Genomic DNA, 23,699 nt, shown 5'->3' on the forward strand with positions numbered 1-23,699 from the left:
CTAGCAACAGCTAGCCTAATCCGCTTTCCTGGCCTCCCCTGCCAAAAGGAAGACAAGGGGCTTGTAGACTAGGGCCAAAAGGTGGGTGGACATCATGTTGACCAGCCCCCAGCCTCAACGCAGACTGCAAGATTTCTGGGCCCACCTATAGCCCTCTCCTTACGGAGGGGAAAGCTGAAAGGAAGTCCCAGCCCAGAGTACAGAGCTTTTTCTTTCCTGGGTGCCCAGGGAAGGCAACAAATGCTCTCTTCTTCCTGGGAGGATGCCCTGGGCCTGGGAGGAAGGGGTGCACAGCCGTCTCCTGCTCCAACTCCTCCAGCTCCGACTGCGTTAGGAAAATGACCCAAATTGCCGACTCCGAATAGAGCTGTAGGTTGCATAGTAATTTGTGTCATTTACATATAGCACGGAGGCTTTGGCTCTCACAAGGTGCTCGGAGCCGGAAAAGTTCCCGAAGGCGCTCGGCTCCCACCCCGACTCACCTGTCCAGTCCCCTTTCTCTGTCTCAGCCCGCACCCGCCCTGCCCCCACCCCCTTCCAGTCCTTTCAGCTGAAATCCCACACCTCGCCCCGCCCCCAGCTCGGCCTCCAGTCCAGCCGGCCCCGACCTCCATCCCAAAGCCGAGGGCCCCCTCTGCTGTCCGCCGTGGGTAGGGCAGCAGCAGAGCTCATGGGGCTAAGAGAACACCCCCCAAACCACCAACGCCCCATCCTTCCCAGTCCAGCATGGTCCAGGGCAAGGCTTATACATGGGTAGACTTCAAAAAAGGATGAGCAGAGGTACATCCCTTCAGGTCTGGGGGCAGCGGGGAGGGGGTCAAGAAGGGCGGAATCCTTCCAGTTCTCTCCTCCAAGCCCAGCCCTTCTCCTTAGGGATTAGGAAGCCAGGGGCAGCTAGTTCCGGGGTCAGTCCCCAGGCTCAGTTCTCCTGAAGTACACTTCACGTTGAGATGTTTTACAATTATAAAAGCTGTTAGGAGCTCACTCCAGGCACCAAGGAGCTCACTCCAGGCACCAGGCCAAGCAGTACCATCCAGCCCTAACACCAGTCTAAAAGTTCACCCCTCATTCCAAGGCCAAGATCCATGGCTTCCTCCAGTCTCAGTGTCTGGGAGCTAGCAAGAGCTACAGACAGGAGTCATCCTTTATGGATCTCCCGACTTCCTCATCAGCCACCTGCACACAAGACATGATATCACACACAAAGAGAGACCCTCACAGGTACACAGAGACACACAGAGAATTTGATGGTACTCCCCCAGCCTCAAAGGAAAAAATCCTGGTAACAGAAAAATTTAAAAACCATTGCAACTTGCTTTCCCATTTCTCCTGAACAATCTCAAGGTGTCTATGCCCCTTCAAAAGCCTAACTCTCTCTCTACACTAATCCTGCCTTCTCTCCCATCATTTCATCTTCCTCCAAGTTCAGAATACTTGCAAAATGCTTCCAGGACCCACCATGGCAACAGCTGTGCCCTGGGGCACAGTGATGATTCAGGACCTCAGACAAGCAACTGACAAGGCTGCCCCCTCCACTCCAGCACTTTAGCTCTGCTACATCTGTGCACAGAAACTCATAGGTATACACACCCCAACCCACACCAGGCCAGGCCCAGGGTCTCTCCCCTGTCCACCCAGCAGATGAAGTCTAAACTTTATCAGATTCTTTATTGAACCAAAAATCAACACTAAGCAAATTGCAGAACAAAACTCAAATGGGACAGGTGGGCCAAGCTGGCCCTCTCCTTCCTCTGCCCATTTCTCCTTGGAACAGCTCAGGGTTCAGCACTGGTGAGGGATCACAGCCCCTCTTTCAGTGGGTAATGAGGTCTCTCTAGGAAGGGGACACTCAGAGCCAGCTCCATCTGTAGGGCCTAGAGAGGAGTCAGGAGCTGGGCCAGAGGCCTCAGGAGCTGCAGGGGACTGGCAAAAGAGTCCAAGAATTCCAGGGGCTGCAGGGGGCTGGAGAAGGGGCTCCTGGCCTGGGGACCTCAGTGAGGCTTGGAGCTGGTGGCTCATGGTTACCAGGGATTCAAGATGCTGGAGCAGGGCTTGGTGGGGACAGGAGGCCCTGTGGAGGTGCTGGCTATGGCTAGCTGGTCCTGCTGAATAGGGATGCCAGGAGTGGTACTGGTCTGGTTTTGGGGGCCACTGCTCTCGCCCAGGACCCTGCCAGGTCTCAGGTTCTTTCCACAGTCTCCCCCTGCCTCTGGGGGGCCTCTGCCAAGCACAAATTCCCTTAGGAGCCAGGCTGCCTTTGTCCTGGCTCTGCTGCTGGGTACCCTCTGGAGCAAGGGAGCCCTTCAGGGCCACATCTGGCCTCCTGTCCTCTGGCTGGTAGCATCTCATCTCCACTTTTCTGTTGAAGGAGACCATCTTGCGAACCTTTCCCAACAAGGGGCTGGACTTGGCTGTGTCTGGAAGCCCTGCCTTGGGGAGCAGCACAGCCAGCAGCAAGCTTGAGTGAGTGACTTCCAGGCCTGGGGAAAGAGGGGAGGGAGAGGCCACAGGCCTGGTAGGAGAGAATACATGGCCCACGGAGGGTGCATCCTGGCTGTGGCAGGAGGTTTGGAGGTTAGACCCCAAGAGGAGCTTTCTATGCTGAGAAAAGTAATGGGAAAGTGAACCTGTCTCAGAAGATTTGTTCTCAGTATGGGAAAGGGTTCACTCGGCTAAGGGTAGACATGGATGGTTTGACCTCAAGACTCTATGTATTCAGAGTCTCCATCATTGGCCCCAGAACAGGCAGCCCAGAAAGGCCAAGCACTCAGCTCTAGAATGGGTACTGTCCACCCCACCACACCACCCTCATGCCCTAGGTGCTTTCCTGGCGCCACACCCTGGAAGGTTTCCACGCACAAAGGCCAAGCTCAGGCCAGCATAGCTGTGGTGAAAACATCCTTCCTTCCCGTCTCAGGCGATGCTTTCAGTCAACTGTGTGTGGGTCCTCCCTCTGTCCTGCCATGTCTGTCAAATGTGGCTGCCCCATGAGTTCCTATTCAGGGGGCCTAATTGGAGGGGGGCAGTAAGTATAGTGTGGTGGTTAGGAGACCAGTTTCTGCAGCCATGCTGCCTGGGTCTGTTGGCTGATTGAGAAAGGAGGTGACCAGACAAGTGACCTGCCTTCTCCCTACCTCAGTTTCCTCAATTGTGAATGAAGAAATTAACAGTACCATTCTGTAGGGTTATTTTGAGTACTAAATATAAGTAAGCTTTTAGAGCACTGTCTGGCATGTAGTGAACGATATACAAGTATGAGCTGTTGTTATTGTTATCACATTTGCCTGTCTCAGGAGTTCCCTTCTGAGACATGCCTGCTTCCATGGAGACACTGGTAACTGTCAACAGTGCCCTGTCTGGTCACCACGTGAGGGGAAGCAGGGTAGGTGTGGGCATTGGGACACTCACCTGGACCTCCGAGAGGGCGCAGTCTGGCGGGCAGGGGCTGGAAGGCAGGCAGGGGCAGCAGAACCACCCTCACATGTTCCACAGCTGCCAGGCCATGGCGCTGCTTATTGTTGAGGTAGGAGTAGAGCTGGCGGCAGTTCTGGGTGTCCCGAGCCCCCTGTGGGCACAGTCTGACCACACAGATGTCCTGCAGTGGCAGGAAGGAGAGCAGTCATCCTTTGCACCTAAGAACAGCCCTGGTCTCATCCAAACCTCTAAGAACCCTGTGAAGAAGTGTGTCCCCATTTTCCAGAAAAGGAAACAGAGGGACTTGCCCAGGGTCACATGACGAGCCTGCAGTCACCGTGGGAACTAGACCTGGATATCCTAAACCAGGCGTCTGCTTCAGAGGTGGAGAGAAAGGGAGCACAGGGCTGGGGGTACGGTGCTAGGAGAAGAGGTGGTACCCAGGAGTGAGTGATTACCTTGGCCTCGGCTGGGCAGATGCTGGCCAGAAGGTCCCAGACAGTGTTGGGGGGGATGCAGCCTGCTGAGCGGATCACCTCGGGCAGGGCCTGGGGGCAGGTAGCATGGCCAGTCAGCCCCCAGACTCCTACCCACTATGGCACACTCAATACCAGCTACCTGGAGGCCACAGCCTACAGCAAAGAGGACGGGCAGGCAGTCTGACAGAACCCTTCGCGGCTGCCTAGGAAGCTCTAATTGCTCCTGGAGGCCTGTAGCCTGTCCTGGCCTATCATTTCCTCCTACTTCTCAGAAGCCCCTCACTTCTTCCTCTGTCCTCTTGCCACAGTTTAGCTGATCCCACACTTGAGCTGATCATTTGTCAGTCACTCAACAATCACTCCTAAAACCCTCCCCTGTTCCAGGGAGGCACCGACCCGCTCCCTCCTGGCAACCTTCTTGCTTTATGCCTTGGGGTACCCATGTCCTCTATCCCATGTGTGTCTCTACAGGAGTGAGGCTGGCATCTCATTTGCCCCCATGCCTAGCACAGGGCCAGAGAGTCTCTTAGAGAGGGTGCCCATGACTTGTTTTAGAATGAGTGATTGAGTGAGTGAGTGAAATGAATGAATGAATGAATGGGGGTGTGAGTAGCTAACTGAGCGGGTCAGTGTGTCAGGGAGTCCCTGGCAAGCAGGGCAGGAATACCATGACGAGCCGACAGCTGTGTCCCGAGACCAGCTGGGCCTTCACCTGGAACCTCTTGATAGAGAACATGTCTAGAGCCCCCTGCCAGGGCGGCTGGCTGGGCAGGGCCTTTGTGGGCCCAGCAGGCATCTGGAGCCTAGAGGGAGAGACGGACAGACAGGGCCAGGAAGAGCAGGTCATAGGGGCTTCCCCCAGCATCTCCATCCTTTTCAGAGAAGGTCCTGGTCCTTATTGTGGACACTAGAACACTGGCCCAAGCATGGCCTTGTGCGGGGGGAGGGGGGGGGAATCTGTACGCTGGGATGATTAGTTCCACTGCAGAGGGGGAAACTAAGACCCACAGAACAGGTAAGATTTGTCCAAGGCCGTATAAAAAGAAAAGCCCCAATGGGTGACCTCCCCCAGCTCCCTGCCCCAGCCCCACACCTGTCCTGGGGCTCCGTGGGAGGTTTCTCCCCGATTTGGAGCATCTCTGGAGAGGACGCAGGGGCTGGCCTTGGGACTCTCTGGAAGACATTATCCTCCACCCTCCTGGTTGCTTTGGAGGAGCCTGGCAGCTCACACGAAGGCTTCCAGTCTACAAACAGCAGAGGCAGGAGCTGAGACAGGGGCAGGCAGCTAGCCTGAAGCCAGCTCAGGGCTTTAGAGCCAGAGTTTGAAGTAGGTTCTTTTTGAGGTGACCTGGGGTACAAGCACCCCCTCGCTGCCACCTTCTCACCAGGCCACACATCCCTGTTACTGCTGAACCCCACATTCAGCCCCAGCCTGCCCACCACCCCAGAGGCCCTCCTGTCCCTCCCCACTACCCTTGCAGATGCGGCAGCTAGGGTCTAGGAAGTGATGCTCATGCTGTGCCGTGGTGTCCTCCTGCTGCTCCATAGGGTCCTTTGACATGGCAGGCAGGGCCAGTGGGCTGCAGTCTGTGGACACCATGGGAACCTGGGAGGAACAGGAGGTGAGGGGGTGGACTGGGAAGGCAGCCGGGGAAGTCAGGAGCCCTCCGTGAGGAAGGGAGCCTCAGGGATATGGTTTTATTTTTCCAAATGATATATTCTTTTATTGCAAAGGTACTGTGAACTTGTTAAAATTTGGAAAACACAGAAAATTTGAAAATTAAAAAATAACCGCTCCTCGTCCTACCACTCAGACAGCTGTTGATATTCTGGGTATTCCTTTACAATAGTTTTTTTATTCACGGGTTTTGGGGGTCCTTTTACTAAAACAGCCTGTACAGGCATACCTCAGAGATATTGCAGGTTCACTTCCAGACCCCCACAATAGAGAGAATATCACAAGATATTACAAATAGAATATCTCCGAATATAGTGTCACATAAGTTTTTCGGTTTCCTAGTGCATTTATAAAAGTTATGTTCACACTATACTGTAATCTATTAAGTATACAATAACTTTGTCTAAAAAAACTCAATGTACGTACCTTAATTAAAAAGTACATTATTGCTAACATATGCTAACCATCATCTGAGCCTGTTGGAAAATGGCACCAATAGACTTGCTCGACGCAGTGTTGCCATAAACCTTTAACTTGCAAAAAAAAAAAAAAAGGCAGCATCGGCAAGCGCAGTTAAACGAGGTTTGCCTGTATTCTCATTTTGTCCATGAATTATAGCAGAGGCTTTTGCTATGTTAAATAGTCCCTGTAGATATTACATGGATGGGTGGGCAGTATTGTACACATCACCTCTGTTGCTAGATGATTGGGTCATTCCCAGGTTTTCACTATTACGAATGGTACAGAGGACATCCTTGTACAGAAAGTATTTTCCTAAACTTTCAATTATTTCCTTAGCACAAGCTCTCAGAAGCAGATGACAGAATCAGGAGAATGAACATTTTTAAGACTTGACGTCTACTGCCAAATCACCTTTCTTCCTCACAACAGAAACAGCTTTAAACACAAACAAACATTGCTTTATGAAGATTTAAGATTTTTTTTTTTAACTCTACTCTTGCCCTATAAAGCACCTCCAAAGCAGTGCTAAGTAAGGCACAGGCTTTGGAGTCAGCCTGGCTTCAAATCTCAGCTCCCCTTCTGCCAAGTAGGTGACCACAGGCAAATGGATTCAGGTGCCTCATCCAGGAAACTGGCATCACTTACCTTGTAGGTCATCGTGAGGCACTATTTGTAAAAGGGACACAGAGTAGGTATTCAACGAAGAGTAAAGACTGGTGTTATTTTCCCTTTCCTATTCTGCCACCCCCTCACTCTCTCTCTTCTCCCCAGGTCTTCCTAGCTCCCCACCTGACTCTTGTATTCAATTTATTCAGGGAATACAGATTGGTTTTGGTGAGGGAGCAGCCACATCCCCTGAGGGCTCCTCTCTATGCAGGCAGCGATTCTGGTTGTCGGCCTGGATACTGGTTGGGAGAGCAAGGATTTCTGTCATGTTCACTACCATTTCCCCAGTAAACATGGCTCGAGGGGCCCGCCCTGCACTCCCTGTCCTGGACACACAGCTGATTAGACTGGGTGAACATCTGCCCCATGGAACACCCAACAAAAGCCAGAGCCACCTTCTGAGAGTGGCCAAAGGGAGCCAAGGAGGAGCTCTGATGGGCTGCACGAGGCTGAGCCAAACGAAGGGTTCAGCGACGGGAAGGCTGCCGAGCCACCCTGCCAGGCCGTGTGCAAGATGGAGAGGCCAAGCGGGAGGAGGGACCAGGATGGACAAGAGGACAAGGCAGAGTGACAAGGAGACTATGCACCGACTTCCCTGCAATCTAGGTGGTTCCCTGCCTACACTCCTAAGTCCTTCCGCTGAATAGGGCAGGTCTCTGTTCCTTACATGCGCAAAGTCAATGCCTCACGTGGTGTGGCCCTCTTGCTTCCCACCTGTGACCTGGTCAGGATGTCTGAGGTTAAGGGGAACGGTGTTGATAGGACTTACTATCACTCACACGGGGTCCCTTGGGGTTATGCTGAAAGTCGGGGGACCGGCACTGAGAAGGCACTGCCAGGCCCTATGCCAGCGGCTGTCTCGCTTCGTGCTCAGCTGGACCTGTGCAGTAATGATCATTACCCAGCTTTACAATGAAAACTGTGGGTCTCAGAGGTGAGCAGTGGGATCCCCGGGCATGGTCCCCGCCTGGCACCAGGCCAGGTTCCCACTCACCACCAGATCCTCCAGGGTCAGCAACTGGTCCACGTCCCGCAGGATCTCAACTTCACCCTTGTGGGTCAGTTTGGAGGTTGGGAGGCTGCACGGCTCCTTCTGTTGCTGCTCAATGATCTCCAGGCCCTGGTGGGGCAGAGCAGCCCAAACTCGGGCTCAGGAATCTCTGGCCACCAGGAGCCCAAGTGCTCACTTTCCTCCCTTCCAAGGCAGCCTTTCCCTTTCCCCCACACTTTTGCTTCTGCCATTCCCCTCACCTCAAAAGCCCTCCCTCAGCCCTACCTCTCCCTATTCCATCCATTCACCCTTCAATATAAGCCCTGCCTCCTCCAGAAAGCCTTCATGAACTTCACCTTCACCCGCAAGTCAATTCTGCTGCTGATTGCACCCTACTCTCTGTCCTGGAACGAGTGTGGTGTAGTCAAAAAAGCACAGGCTCTGAGGCATCTACTGGGCCATTAATAAAAATCCACAGGGTAATGTGGCCTTGGGCCAGCACTTCACTGCTCTATGTCATCCTATCTGAAACGTTTCCTGAAAGCCAGTCTCTCCCTTTCCAACCACCCCGGGATGACAGAGGTCCTATCCTCCCTGGCAGGGCGGGCTTCATGGGTGTGTAACTCTGTGTAATTGCACAGGGCCCAGTGCTTAGAAGGGCCCCATGCTCGATGCTGTCATCACCTTGAAATTCTTACTAGGTGTTGAACAAAGGGCCCCCACCTCCTGCATTTTCATTCGGCACTTGCTCCACAAATTATGGACCTGTCCTGCTCTCGGTCCCGCACAGTGCCTGAACAGAAGCTCAGCCTAGAGTGGACAGATTTTCCTAATGGAGCCCAGTTATTAATTCCAATCAGCCCCGTGTCTACCAGAACAGGAGTCTTATCGCCCCACCCAATCCCACTGGCCCACTCCCTAAATCATTCCCTCTTTCACTGGGCCACAAAAACCCTATGGAAACATCCCCAAAGCCAGCTCAGTCCCCACATCTTCCCTGCCCCTGAGCAGTTCCCAAGCAGAGGAGACCCATGGACACATGGTGTATGGGGATGTAACTATGAAGTATGGAGCTGTGGGGTCCCTCACCCAGTCTGGGGCACCAGGAAGACTTTGGGCCCTTTCTGGGGCTTCTGAGGCTGGAATGAAAACAGACGCACCCCAGGAGGTCTATTCTCTATGGATGGTGGATGACGATCCTGGACTCCAGGATCTGGACCATCATCCCCAGTTCCTTCCCATCCCTCAGAGCTCAGCTCCATAGAAAAACAAGTGGGAGATGACACTTCTCGGGATGTCACCTCTCTACTGAGCTCTCCATCCCTAATCCCTTTCATTTCTGCCTCTTTTCCTATTTTGGTGGAGAGACTCTCTCTCTCTCCGTCTGCCTGCTCGCCTTTTCCGTTTCCTTCATTCAATGCTTCCGTCCTGTGCTCGCGTGTCTCATGGCGTTCCTCCTCACTCTGCTCTGCCTCTGTCTCTCCCTGCTCCACTCTTGGGCCACCACCTCCCCACTACATTTTGTCGCCTGTTCTGATTTGACCCATCAGCTCACCCTTTTCTCTTCCTGGTCCCGCCAGCGGGCCAGCTCTTGGGGGGCCAGCTGCATTGAGCTCATCTGCACCAGGCCGTGGAGGGTGATATCTCCATGAACCACTTTGAGAAACAGGTCCTGCAGGGGTGGAGGCAGGGCTCCACCACAGGGCTCCGAGAACCCCCACCCCAACATCCTGCCAGGGCTTCGCTCCTCTGAGGGGGCCTGGCCCAGCCCAAAGTCCTGCTCACAGGGTTCCTGGGGTCACGCAGGTTGAACAGCAGGCTGCGGTATTTGGTCTTATAGCGGCAGTTGGTGGCTTGCGTCAGGTCGAAGAGGGCAGCCTCGATGCCAGCAGCCATGCTCTCCACCACCTCCTCACTCAGCACCAGGTCTGGGAACTCCAAAAGGCTGTAGGGGACAAGGGCCGGGCCATGGCACTGAGCCGTGAGGTTATCTGGGCACTTAGCCGGAGAGGGAGAGATATGGGTGGGGAGCAGGGTCTGGGCCAACTCGTTTCTATTCTGGGCATTTTCCTACATGAACCCATCTATTCTCACCCCAATTCTGTAAGGAAGAAGTATTATCATTCTTCATATACAGAAGAGGTAAGAGAGGCTCAGAGAAGATAGGGAGCTTGCCTGAGGCCACACAATTAGTGGCAAAGCAAGATCTGAGTGCTCAGGCCACGCTCTACCCCTGGCAAGCGAACTGAAGAATGTAAGGACGAGAAAAAGCCTGGACGGGCGGGGGGTGTAAGGCATCTGTGAGGGCAGGGAACCAAGCCCTGGCCCTGGATGTAACCCTGAACCTGCCGCAGCTGACTTGCTGTGTGGCCTTTGCAAAGTCCCGCCCTCTCCGAGCCTTGGTCTCACCATTAGTAAATGAGAGCTCTGGGCTCAGATCTCTGAGACGCTCCCAGCATAGAGTTTCATTGTGTCTGAAAACATTTGCTGTGGGTGACATCCACGAGGACCTGAGCAGACGCTGAGAGCTGCAGTGACTTAATGGGAAACGATGACCTTGAAGTTAGACCCAGGGTCAAACTTCAGCTCTCCTCTGTGCGAGCAAGTGACCCCACACCTACAAATTGAGTTAGTCATACACACAGAAGCCCTTAGAACATGGCACAGGAGAGGTGGTGGTATGTGAGGGAAGCTTATCAAAAAGTCAGGGAAGTGGGCAGCAAGGCCTTACCGACTCCACAGCACCTCCTGCATGGCACGGACCACAGTGCCTCGTACCTCTATGTCTAGGGGCGGCTTCTCTTGTTGGGGCTGAAGCTGAGCTGTGGGGAAAAAAAGAGTCACTGGTCCCCAGGGGATGCTCAGGGCCAAGGGGAAGGGGTGACTAAATACTGAGGGGCTTAGGTAGGCAAGGGAGGGGTCCCCCCCTCAGAGACCTAGCCCCCACATATCTCTGGGAACCAAGCCCAGGCAGCCAGCCATCTTCACCCCTTTGGGGAAGGACTACAGGTAGAAAGGGGAGAAGAGTCCTAGTAGGGGCTGGGGCCAGGAGCTGAGCTGGAGCCCCCTCCAGTCCCCTCCAGTCCCCCGAGACAGGCAGCTGCTAAAGGGCATCTCCATGGCCCCTCACCTAGGTCCTTTCCCATGTCTGGTCCACCAGGCTCGTCCACTGCAGCATCCAGCGAGCTGCACTGCTGGGGGGAGGTGAGGAACTGAGGCCGTGTCTCTGGGCCCAGCCTCCCAGCCCCCCGGGAACACCACTTCTCTGTCACCTCCCTACTCCCTTTCTCCCTGACTTGTGCTCCAGCAAGGGAGGCCACGTGACAGGGGCAGAAGCGCTCACCCCTGGACACTCAGCACCGGCCTCCTGAACAGGAAGCCTCTCCTGCAAGAGAAAGAGGATGTGGAGGAGAAGGTGTGGTTCCTGGGGGTTAGGGGGTGACTCCTCAGATGGTGGAAAGGGTCAGGGTGGCCACCAGAGCCCCATGCTGTCCCTCCTGAGGAGGCGTCTAGAGGAACTTGAGGTGGCAGGACAGGCTGGTTGGCCAGGAACAAAGGTAGGCGACCACTCCCTCTCCAAATGCTCAGGAGGCCCAGCCCTTCCCTGGCCTCAGTCAAGCTCCTGAATTCAGCAGTGCAGGAACACGCAGATCCCCAGGCCAGCCTGCCAGGTGGGGGTCAACCCAGCCTCTGGCTATTGTTCTGTGTGGCCAAAAGCAAGTCACAGCATCTCTCTGGGCTACAGTGGCATCTCTGTGAATCAGGTGTGAAGGGTTAAGTGACACTATCTATGTAAAGGACCCATTCTGTACCTGGCACCCAGTGGGGTCCCGGGTCACGGGCCTGCCCTTCCTTCTGGGCCTCTGGGCAGGTGAGGCTGAGCTGACCTCCATCATGTTCTCCAGAGCCTCCAGCTTTGAAGGTTGCAGCTCCCCTGCCTGGCCATGGCTGATGGCCCCCAGGAGGTGAATCAGCGCCCCGGAACCAAGCTGCAGCAGGAGAAGAGCACTTCAGAACCGAGCAGGCTGGGCTGCAGCTCATCCCCTCAGAGTACAGTAATTGTTCCTGTCACTCTCCCCAACTCAACTCTAAGCTCCATGAACACAGGGAACATGTCTTGGTCCCCATTCTATTCCCAAAGTCTACAAAGGCCTGCCACACATTAGGGTTCAATAAATATTTGCTGACTGTTTGGCTTGTGTCCCAGGGTGGGGAGTCTTTCTTCATTCCCTTCCTCTCATCTTCCCCTCTCACTCCCAAACACAATCAGAGTTAACTAGACCCTTTTCATCCTTCCGATTAGAGATGCATCTCATTGAGGGGACATAACCTGTTCTGGGTTCCCCTTCTCCTCCTCCAAGTTCTGTCATGCCTATTTTCAAGGGTCACTGACTTGTTCTTTGCCCTTCCCCATGACAAACATGCCCATTCTCCCCTCTAAAAGGCTGCTGATCACCTCACTATTGCCCCTGAGATAAACCCCTTCATGACCACTGCAAGGTACAGAATGGGTTTTGGTCTTCTGACAAGCTCAAGAATCTATCCTGCTCCCCTTTTTGCTATGGCTTCCAGGGAGCTCAGTGTTAACTTTGAGCCTCTCAGTTATACCTTTCCAAGATTTATAGCATGGGAAGGATTGTTGTAACAAGATTCCCCTTTCTCCATCCCTTTTTCTTGCTTTCTTTAGACTTTTATCCCACTTTAAGTATGTTTTGATTATTTTGATTTATCGCAAACCACAGGAAACTGTTTTGAAAGCAGATGGGTCGGGTCTGAAAACTAATCCTTGAATGAACTATCATGAATGGTCAGGTTCCACGGCCTGGGGGAAACTGGAAGTCTGAAATTCAGCACCATGGGGAGTGGGGAGCACTAGGATGCTCTGGAGGAGGGCAGGCCAGGGGGGCTGGGATTGCCTTTATCATGGAGGATCCCACCCCACCAGACCTGAGGAGAGGGAGGAAGAAAGGCAGTAATAAAAAGTAAAAACCTACATAACACACATGCTTCACCCCATGGGGCATTTTCATTTCCTCCTTGGAGAGAAAGAAGATGCAAAGATTAGAATCCAGTGCACCCAGTAACCCCACTGCAGGGAATTCACAAGATGACACTCACACAGAGGCGAAAGATGTACCTTCAGTGTTCAATGGCATTTATAACTGAAAAAATTGAGTACAATCTAATGTCCATCAAAAGGGAACGGTTAATAAAGTAACCCACCATACTATGGATGCTATGTGGCTATTAAAAAAAAAAGGTGAGTCATAATAAAAACCACCATTCAGGGGCTTAGTAAGTAAGGAAAGAAGCATGTCATATGTGATTTTATGAAGGTCTCAGAACAACACCATGAGGTATGTACTATTTCTACCCCCATTTTACAGATGAGGAAAGTGAGGCTCAGAGAGGATCTGAAAAGTCCCATAGCTCCTAAGCAGCAGATCTGGGTTTAGAATCTAGTTCTGTCTGACTCCAAAGCCCAGGCACTTCTGCTGAGCTCTGCAGAAGCACTGACTGATGTGGAAAGATGTCATGGCAAACTATTAGGAGAAATAGAAAAAAAAAAATAGGTGACAGAATAGCATCTGTTGCATAAGCCCATTTACGTAAATATATATTTATAGATGCATAACAGTGGTTATCTCTGGGGAATGAAATTCCAGGAGGACTTTGGCTTTCCACTTGCAGACAGTTGGGTGTTTATGTTATTCAAAATGAGCACGTATTTTTTTAATAATCGGAAACATATTTTTTAACTAAAAAAACAAGCTCAGAACAATATGTCGTATGCTACCATTTGCGTTAAAAAGAGAGAGAAAAGATTTTTAATTTGTATTTGCTTGAATCTATGTAAACTATCTCCGGAGGTATCCACCAGAACCTAATAACGGAGACAACCAACAGGAGAGGGGCTGGGAGCTGGGAAGGAGACTTTTCACTTTCTTTTTTAAACCATGGGAATGAATCAGCCTTTCAAAAAAGTAAATTGAGAAAGAGGGGTGAAAAATGGGACATCTGGGAAGGAAAGCAGAAAAGATATTAAGAATAGCCCTTCACAGTTTAAAACCTTTTGGCTGGTCCCCGTCTCAGAGGTCCATACAACAGCATTATGAGTCTTCAAACAACAGACAGCAATCAGAACAGCAAAGACTTTAGATACTGGACTTATCAGACCAGAATACAAAATATGTAATGTATCATATTAATTTAGTGAAATAAAAGGAGTCAAACATATGAAAGGCAAAAAAAAAAAATTTTTCAAATGATCAAGCAGATTTGCTTGGGAACCAAACACAACTCTGGAAATGAAAAATATGATGATAATAATAATATTTCAAATTAAAAACTCAAAAATAGGCTTAGTAGCATTTTAGACAGCGATGAAATTAGTGAACTAAAAGACAGATTCAAATAAACTATCAAGAATATTCACAGCACAGAGATTGTGAAACAGTCGAGAGATACAAAGGGTAGAGTGAAAAGACTAATTAATCTAACTAAAGTTCCAGAAAGAGAAGAGAGAATGGGGCAGAGGCAGTATTTGAAGATATGTGGCTAAGAATTTTCCTGAATTGATAAAAGACAGAAATTCACAGATTCGAAAAGCTCAGTGAATTTCAAACAGGTTAAGTAAAAATAAATCCATACCTAGACATGTCATAGTGAAACTGTTCAACACAAACGATAGGAGATCCTAAAAGTATCAAGAGGAAAAATGACAGCTAACACATTAATAGCAGTGAAAATGTGTTACCGCTGCTCTGAATGCTTTATTTAATCCTCACCACAACCCTATGAGCTAGATACTGGTATTCTTATTGCCCCCATTTTACAGAAGAGGAAACAGGCACAGAGAGGTTAATCAGCTTGCCCAGTATCACACAGCTAGTAAACCAAAGAGTTGGGATTTAAATCCAGGCAGTCTGATTCCAGAGGCCACACCTTTAACTACTATGCTGTAATGCCTCTCACCAGAAGACGTTTTACCTGCAAAGGAATGGCAATTAGACTAATTTCTCATCAGTGATATGGAAGGAGAATAATGATATTTTCAACGTGCTTAAAGAAAATAACTATCAATTGCGGACTCAGATAAAATCTTCTTCGAGAATGAGGATAAAATAAAAATATCACAGAGAAAACCGAAAGTTATTGTTTTCTTGATAATTTAATTTTTTCTCAATAAACAAAATATTCAAGGATGAACTTGAGGCATAAGGAAAGAAAAATGATCCCAGATAGAAAAGCTGAGATAGGAGGGGGAATTTTGAACAAAGAAAATGATAAATATGACGTTAAATCTAAACAAACATTGACTTATAAAACTATAATAACTGTGTAATTTGTGGGATTAAAAAAATAACTTAGAACCAATTAAGTGGATAACAAGTGCACATAAGCTGGGAATGTTCATGCTTGGAATTAAAGCATTCCAAGGTCTTTAGATCATGGATCTTTATCTTCCTTTCAGAGGAAGATAAAGATAGTAACTACTGAAAATCTTTGATAAGTTAGGTGTTTGTGTTAAAATTTCCAAAATAGCCACCGAAAGAATATAAACAGGACATAAAAAACTTCCAAACTATTAGAGGGACAAAAAAAAAAAAAAGGAAAAATAATCAATCTAAAAGGAGGCAATAAAAGGAGACAAAGTACAGAAAATGCAGGATATATGCAAAGCACAAAATAAGACACTAGGAATAGATCCAAATAAATCAGTAACTGCAACAAATGTAAATAGACTAATACCTCAAATAAATACAGAAATTATCATCAGATCTTTAAAAAAAGAAAATCCAATGATAAGATATTTTTAAGACCTATTTCTAATATGCAACAAGGTAAAAAGATTGAGAGGAAAAAAATGGAATAATATGTGAATGGGCAGTTACCAACCAAAACCCAGGTTTGTAGCTATATTAACATCAGATCAAACAGACTTGGGCAAAAAATAAGTAAAGGCAAAGACCTTAATACTTAATGATAAGCAGTTTCACCAAGAAGATATAACAACACCTAATTTACAAGCATCTAATAACATAATCTTAAAAAATATAAAGCAAAAATTGACAAAATTACAAGAAAAAAGGCAAATCACCATTATGCCAAGAAATTTTAATGCCACTAACTTTGATAAATCTAGCTGACAAAACAGTAAGGATAAAAAGATTCAGTGAAAACAATTAACAAGCATAATTGCATACATATACAGAACATCGTTCCTAACAGCTAGAAAATATATTCTTTTCGGTTCAACTGTAACATATATGAAAATTAAGCATAGCCTAGTCATAAAGTTCAACAAATCTCAATAAAGTTCAAAAGATTAGTATATTTTAGACCAGCACTACCCAACAGACACATAAACATCAGCCATATGTATACTTTTAAGTTTTCTAGTAGCCACATTTTAAAAAGGTAAAAAGAAACTACTGAAATTAATTTTATAATTTAACATATCCAAAGTATTATCATTTCAACGTGTAATTAATGTAAAAGATATTGAGACTTTTATTTTTTTTAATACATCTTTGAGATGTGGTGTGTATTTTACACCTACAATATATGTCAGTTTGGACTAGCCAGATTTCAAGTGTTCAACAGACACAAGTGGCTAGTGGCCGCTATATCAGCCAACTCAGATAAAGATCCCATTGTAGGACCACAATCTGATTAAGTTAGAAAGCAATAACAGAAAGAGAGAGAGACTATATAAAGAATATATATAAAGAATATATCAAGCACTTCTACAGATCAATAAGGAAAAATTAAACAACTAAAAATTTTTTTGGCTAAAGACCTAACAGGAATGGTCAAAATGCACGCAAAGATTCTCCTTAGTAACAGGGAAATAAAAATTAAAACAACATCGAGACACCATAGCATACCCCCACTTCGGCAAAAATTGAAGTCTGATAATATCAAGGGCTGGTGAAGATGTGGAACTACTGGAATTTATACATTTCTGATGGGAGTGTAAACTGTTTCAAACACTTCAGAAAACATCTGGCACTGTTTAAGTTAGGCTGAAGATGTGTGTAACCTAGCAATTCCACTCCAAGGAATATTCCATGGAGGTGTTCTTTCCCTTATACACCAAGAAACATATGCATAACTGTTCATCACAGCAGCACCATATGTAACAGTAAAAAACTGCAAACAACTCCAATGCCCATTTGGAGTCAAGAAATAAATTGTGGCATATTCATGCAATAGGCTACTTGCTGCCGACACTTAGGATCTGTGTCATCTTGGGAAAGTTACTTAATCTTTCTGTGCCTCAATTTTCTCATCAGTGAAATGGAGATAATACTAGTATCTACCTCGCAGTGTTGATGCAAGAATCATTATCCTTATTAAAAGCTCTTAGAACAGTGCCTGGAACACTGCAAGTTCTCTCTCTAAACGCTGATGCTGTTAAGATTCTTTGGCTCCTGTCCTCAAAAAATCCCTTTCTGATACCTGACCACACTTCAGTCTCCCCAATTCCATTCAAGCCATGTTGTCCTGGCTGATCTTTCCCGCCTCACTATTGTCCTCTTGATCCCATCCCACATTCTGCTCCACTCCTATAACACTCCAAGCTGCCTCCTGCCTCTGGACCTTTGCATATGCTCCACACGCTCCTAGTATGCCCTTCCTTCCTTCTCTGCCTGCTCAACATATACTTCCTTTGCCCAGACCCAGCTCAGACATCCCCCTCCTTGGCCTTACACTACCTTAAAACCCTCCCGCCCATCCCTCTCCAAGGAAGACTCAATTGCTATCTGGGTATCCGGGATCTGTCGGGCTTCAGTCTGTATCTCGACTTTCTGATGACTTGTTTTGTCTCCCCATCCCCCACGAACTTGTTGAACAAATTATAATAAAGTCTCATAAAAATCCTAACCCCTCAGCCAGGCCTTTGGCAGCCTGGCTCAGAGCATGGACTCTGGAGTCATACAAGCCGGGAATCCTGGCTGCACCATTCACTTGCTATGTGACCCTGAGTGAATCACTTAATTTCTCTGAATTCTAGTTTTCTTAATTAACAAAGCAGGAGTATTAACACTGACTTTTAATGCTATTCTGAGGATTAAATATGAGATGATGACATATGTGAAGCTCTTTGTATACAGTAAGAACTCAATGAAAAGAGCTATTCTTAGGTTACCCATCTGTTGGAAAGACATACTCCTCCCTCACATGGCTCCTAACACTTTGCAGCTACACACAGGGTACCTAAGCCTGAGAACCTGGGTAGGGCCAGAGGAGCTGTGTGCCTCTCCGGTTGTGATGGGCAGAGCAGGTAGCACTGGCAGAGCAAGTAGAGCTGCCCTCCCCATATCCCTTACCAACCCATCCACAGAGCAGCTTCAGACCTCACTGGGCACTGCAGTGCTCAGGGCAGAGAAAAAAATGGCCTTTCAACCCACCTCCCCGCACCCCTTTCAAGAGTCTTATTTCAAGCCAGAGGAATACAACACAACCGACCTCACATACCAGATTCCGAGCGGACTCTCCCATTTCATAGAAGAGCAACTAAAATTCAGAGAAGAGACATCTCTCTTCTAAAATTGCCCTGTAGTAAGAAACAGAGCCTGACCTTGAATCCATGTGTCTGCCACCGGCACTAGCCGGGCTGCCTATAGGAGAAGGTGTTAGGGCCCTAAAAGGGATTCCAGACCAGCTAGACCCTATGCCCATGCCCCACTCAGCCCTGTCCTCAACCACCTGCCCGTCCCTATCACAGCCCAGCCTCAATTCTTCTCCTGCAGCTGGTACCAGTTGCCATGGCAACGGGTTATTTGGGAAGCTGTAGGATGATAGGCTGTGCTGCAAAGTCAAGGATGGGGCCTTGAGGAGAGAGCAACCATGGGCTGCTTGCAGTCAAAGCAGGCGGGCACCTGGCTCCACCACTAAGCTTAAACAAGCCCTTCAAAATGCTGTCGACCCAGGAATCCCAATTCTGAGCACCTTGCCCAAATAACTAATGTGAAATGAGGAGAAGCCAGTTGCTCAGCGATGTTCACCCCAGCGTTACTTAGAGCAGGACAAAATTGTATGTCGATAGCAGGTAACATTTTTTAGTACTTTTCTTGTACCAGGCACCGTGCTAAATGACAAGCATGCATCACCTCACTTGCTCCTCACCACCACCCTATGAGATATACCAGAAAGGTGAAGTCACTTGCTTAAGTCATTCAGACAGTGGCAAAGCCAGGACCTAATGCCAGTCGGTCAGCCTCCAGGCTTCGAGCTCTGAATCACACTACAGAGGTCAGAAATGAGAAAAGGAAGTCCCAGCCCATCCTCTAGTCCTGGCAGCACCTGTGGCTGTGACAAATATGCCTGTAACTGCTATGATGCAGGGCTCAGGGAAAGCACAGATTTGGCAGAACAATATGTACAAACTTGGAGAGATCTTCAAATACTACAGCGCTTGAAAAATAAACAAAGTACAAGTCCCAGAACAATGAGGCACAGTATGTAGGTGTTCATATAGGTACAGAAGTTCACAGAAAGGAAACTGGAAAGATGCTGTTAACAGTGGTTATCTCCAGACTAAGGGGAATGTGGCCGGGAGGCATTCAAAGGAATTTCCTCATTCTGTATTAACAACTGATTGTGAAAAAATTTTAAATACCAAAAAAATCAAGTTATAAAATTTGGCACACGTGATCTCATTTCTAGGCAAACAAAAGATATATATGCATAGGAAAAAGATAGAAAAAGGATATTCTGGTATACAAATGTCGGCATTTGGGGGATTTTTATTTCTCCATTTTCTATAATATACTGGTATTAGTTTTTTAATTAAAAATTAAGGTTTTTGAGCAATGCTTACAAAAACAGTGTAATCTCAATCTAATGTAATTATAGTAACAAATAGTGATAAATCACACAGGTAGCTCATTGGTTTTTATGCCAGTTCTACTAATTTGCTATTTGTCTTTGAACTAGTCATTTCACCTCTTTGACCCTCAGTGTCCACATCAGTAAAATGGGCAGATATATTAATAGTATCATAGAGTTGTTACGAAGATTGAAGACAAAGCACTTAGTACAGTACGTAGCACATGGTAAACAGGCTAGATACTATTACTAATAGTAATAGTAGTAATATTCCACAGTAGTAATCCTCCCCAGCAGGGAATATGCACAAGCAGGCAGTGCAATGAGCTCTCACCATAGACTGCCTGAGGGGAAACAAAATTAAAAATAAACAAAAGGTACTACGGCAAACTAAAAAGTTTTTGCACAGCAAAGGAAACCATCAACACACGAAAAGACAACCTACTGAATGGGAGAAGATATTATATTCACCAATGATACATCTGATAAGGGGTTAATACCCAAAATTTATAAAGAACTTATACAACTCAACATCAGAAAAACAAACAATCCAATTAAAAAATGAGCAGAGGACCTGAATAGACATTTCTCCAAAGAGGACATACAGGTAGCCAATAGACATATGAAAAGATGCTCAACATTACTAATCATCAGAGAAATGCACATTAAAACCACAATGACATATCACCTCACACCTGTCAGAATAGCCATCATCAATAAATCAACAAACAACAAGTGTTGTCAAGGATGGGGAGAAAAGGGAACCCTTGAGCACTGTCAGTAGGATTGCAAATTGGTGCAGCCACTATGGAAAACTGTTTGGAGGTTCCTCAAAAAATTAAAAATAGAACTACCTTATGACCCAGCAATCCTGCATCTGGGTATTTATCTGAAAAAAAAAAACAAAATACTAATTTTAAAAGATATATGCACACCTATGTTCACTACAGCACAATTTACAATAGCCAAGACATGGAAGCAACCTAAGTGCCTATCAGTGGTCAACTGGATAAAGACAGGGTACACATAAACAATGGAATATTACTCAGCCATAAAAAATGAAATCTTACCATTTGCAACAACATAGATGAACCTAGAGGATATTATGCTAAGTGAAATAAGTCAGACAGAGAAAGACAAATACCATATGATCTCACTTATATGTGGAATCTAAAGAATGGAATAAATGAACAAACAAAAGAGAAACAGACTCATTGATACAGAGAACAAACTGATGGTTTCCAGATGGGAGAGGGGTTGGCAGGCTGGGTGAAAAAGTGAAGAGATTAAGAAGTACAAATTGGTGGTTACAATATAGTCACAGGGATGTAAAATACAGCATAAGAAATATAGTCAATAATATTGTAATAACCATGTATAGTGCCAGGTGGGTACTAGACTAATTGGGGGATCTCTTCATAAATTATATAAATTTCTAACCACTACACTGTACACCTGAAACTAATATAAAAAATATTGAATGTCAACGGTAATTAAAAAAAAAAAACATTTAAAAAAGACAGACTGCCTGCATTTATCTCTTGACTTCGTCATTTACTAGATGTGTGACCTGGGGCCTGTTACCTTACTTCTCTGGACCTCATGTGAGGATTCAATCAAAAGCACCTGGCACATAATACATGTTCAATAAATGTGATACAATTCAACTATGTGAGAAGTATACATCAAAAACAAGTAGTGTCATCTTCTGCCCTTTGTGTATAAACATGTTAGCTATGATTATTAATAAAATGACAATTATAAGTAAAAGAACAATGGAAAAGGAAGCAGTGAATACGAGGAACATGGCCAGGCACTGACTCCCTCGCTGTGTGAGCTTGGAGAAATTTGTGAACTTCCCTGAGCCTCAGTTTCTCCATCTGGAAATATAGAGCCAATGCCCATCTTCTCAGACTATTGTTGACACTAAACGAAAAGCCAGTATTTTCTCTTTCCTGATTTGGTGGGCTTCAGTTTAGTCATACTTCAATAGGCATAAGGGATAATGATAATTAAGACCCCTTCCAACTTAGTTCTATTAAATTTCACCACCAAGCATGGTATTGAGAAATTGGCCTGGCCCTTCCTATCCCATCCTCTCAGACCCAACTTACCAGTTTAAGGCAGCCTCCTGGGCTAGATTCTGCTCCCTGGTCCTGGTTGGAGTTGTCTGAACTTCTGTCTGTGCCTTGATCCTGGGTACAGAGCACTAGGCCCTTCCCCAGCTTAGCACACTTGGATCTTCTCTGTCCCATGGACAGCCCTGGGTGAACCTTGCTGGCTGCAGGCTCTAGAGAGCTGGCAAGGGTGTCAGTGGGAGCAGGGAGTCCTTGCCCAGCCCAGGCCCTGGACATGGGCTGAGTCTCGACATTCAGCTCCTCCTGATTGTGTGAGATGACAAGTCCATCATCACCGCCAGCCCCCACTACGTGCTCCGCTTCTTGTTGCTCTGTGGAAGCCACAGACCTTCCTAGGCATGCTGCTGAGCTCTGTGGAAGATCCTGAGCAGCCAGCCTGAGGGACTCTCCTCCACTGGGCAGCAGGAACTCTACAGGGTCATAAAGGCTGCCTGGCTGTGCCCCATCCCCCAGGACAGGCAGATATTCAAACTTCTCAGTCTCCAAGGCACATCCCACAAAATTTCCGCCTAGATCTTCAAGCCCAGACTCGGAGTCCTTGGAAGAGAGAAGACTGCAAAGGCCTCCCAAGGACTCCAGGTCAGCTACTTGCGGGGGGCTTCCCACACACTGGGGATTGGCCCCACCAGGGCTCTGACCAAGCCCCGAGAAGCCACTAGCCCCCTCCCCACCCTCTGAGCAGGCCTCACGTCTCCTGCTTTTCTTTCTTGTCCCTACAGGGGCTGGGCCTGATGAGGATGGCAGGTCCCTTTTGGGGGGTTTCTCTTTGCTGAGGGTGGGGCTTCTTCCATCACACCCTTGAGAACTCCTCTCATCTTCTCCAACCTCTTTGGGCCCAGGGCAGCTCTCCTTCTCCACTCCTGCTGGTGTCTCCCTGCCAACCAAAGCTCTCTCTGGGAGATCCATAGACCTGCTACAAAGATTCCCAGGCCAACTTTCATCTAAAATGTTGTATAGAGAAACCTGGAGCCTCTTGGAGGGCCAAGCCTTCCCCTGAGCAGGCACTGTGGGCATAGAGACGTGGAGCTTGGGGTCAGGCACTGAAATCTGGCTTTGTCCTAGAGCTTGCAGCTCCAGGACCACCAGGTGGGCCTCCTCCTCCAGGCTGGCCTCAGGAGCACTCTCGGCCTTGGAGCTAGCACTTCGATTGGCCACTTTCCTGAGCACTCTCTTTCTTTTGCCAGGCCAAACTCTGGCCCCAGAGCCCGCCCTGGGCAGGTCCAGTGCCAGGCCTGACCCAGAGCTAGCTTCTCTCATGTCCTCCTGGAAAAGCCTACAGCTGCGCTGGGGACTGAGAACAGGGTCCGCTGTGCTGGAACCCTCTGCAGCCCCCTCCTGAGACATGTCCATCCACCTAGAGGGGCCAAAAGAGGAACACGGGCCCTGTGAGGAGACACAGAAGAGACTTCATCACAGAGGGTCTGACTCGCCAGCCCATTTTGGACACCAGGCCATCGGCAACCTGGGAGGTGGCCTCCCTTCCAGGTGCCACCACTGGGCCCTGTCCACGTAAGGTCTGGAGGCCACAGGGACCTAAGGCAGCACCCACTGATATAAGCACCCCAGCAGACCTGGGCCCCAGGCGAGGGAAGGGAGGCCAGCCACCAAACAGTGCTGAGCTACAGCGACATTAAGGTCTTCTCATCTCTGAGAGTTTACCCTTTTGCTTAAACAGAATGTAATAATAACAGTTATCATTTATTAATTACTTACTTATGTGCATTATTTCATTTCAGGATGGCAGGTACAAGTGAGGAAACTGAAAGAAATGTTTAGTGACCCGCCAAAGGACAGGCAGATAGTAATGGAAGAGCCAGGACTCTCTCCCCAGCCAAGATTCCAGCTCCAAACCACTCCTCACCGAGCAGACACGAAAGGGGGTTAACTCCCACCACCCTGCCCGTCCCCCACACTACGGTCCCCTTCTTCTAGACACCCTAGCCGTGTTCCCAGGCCTGATCCCGACACTCCCCAATGGCTCAGGGAATCCGGCTCCAACCGGTCCAGAAAGCTCTCACCCGAGGCCCCCGGGC

At 48.1% G+C, this 23,699-nt stretch overlaps 1 protein-coding gene across 1 annotated transcript; it reads right to left on the minus strand.

The window, feature by feature from the left end:
* Positions 1–1,782: 1,782 nt before the first annotated feature.
* SPOCD1 (SPOC domain containing 1) lies at positions 1,783–23,699 on the minus strand. The gene is made up of 16 exons (XM_039836798.1): positions 23,380–23,699; positions 21,643–23,049; positions 12,685–12,726; positions 11,503–11,679; positions 11,034–11,075; positions 10,821–10,884; positions 10,422–10,512; positions 9,476–9,635; positions 9,246–9,362; positions 7,694–7,819; positions 5,367–5,499; positions 4,986–5,137; positions 4,561–4,710; positions 3,873–3,962; positions 3,409–3,595; positions 1,783–2,480 (listed from the first exon to the last, which is right to left on the minus strand). Exons 2-16 carry the CDS (start codon positions 23,014–23,016, stop codon positions 1,783–1,785), a joined length of 3,603 nt encoding a protein of 1,200 aa, XP_039692732.1. The 5' UTR covers positions 23,017–23,049; positions 23,380–23,699.

Source organism: Pteropus medius, unplaced genomic scaffold (assembly GCF_902729225.1).
Source record: "Pteropus medius unplaced genomic scaffold, Ma_sr-lr_union100, whole genome shotgun sequence".
Taxonomy (NCBI): Eukaryota; Metazoa; Chordata; class Mammalia; order Chiroptera; family Pteropodidae; genus Pteropus; species Pteropus medius.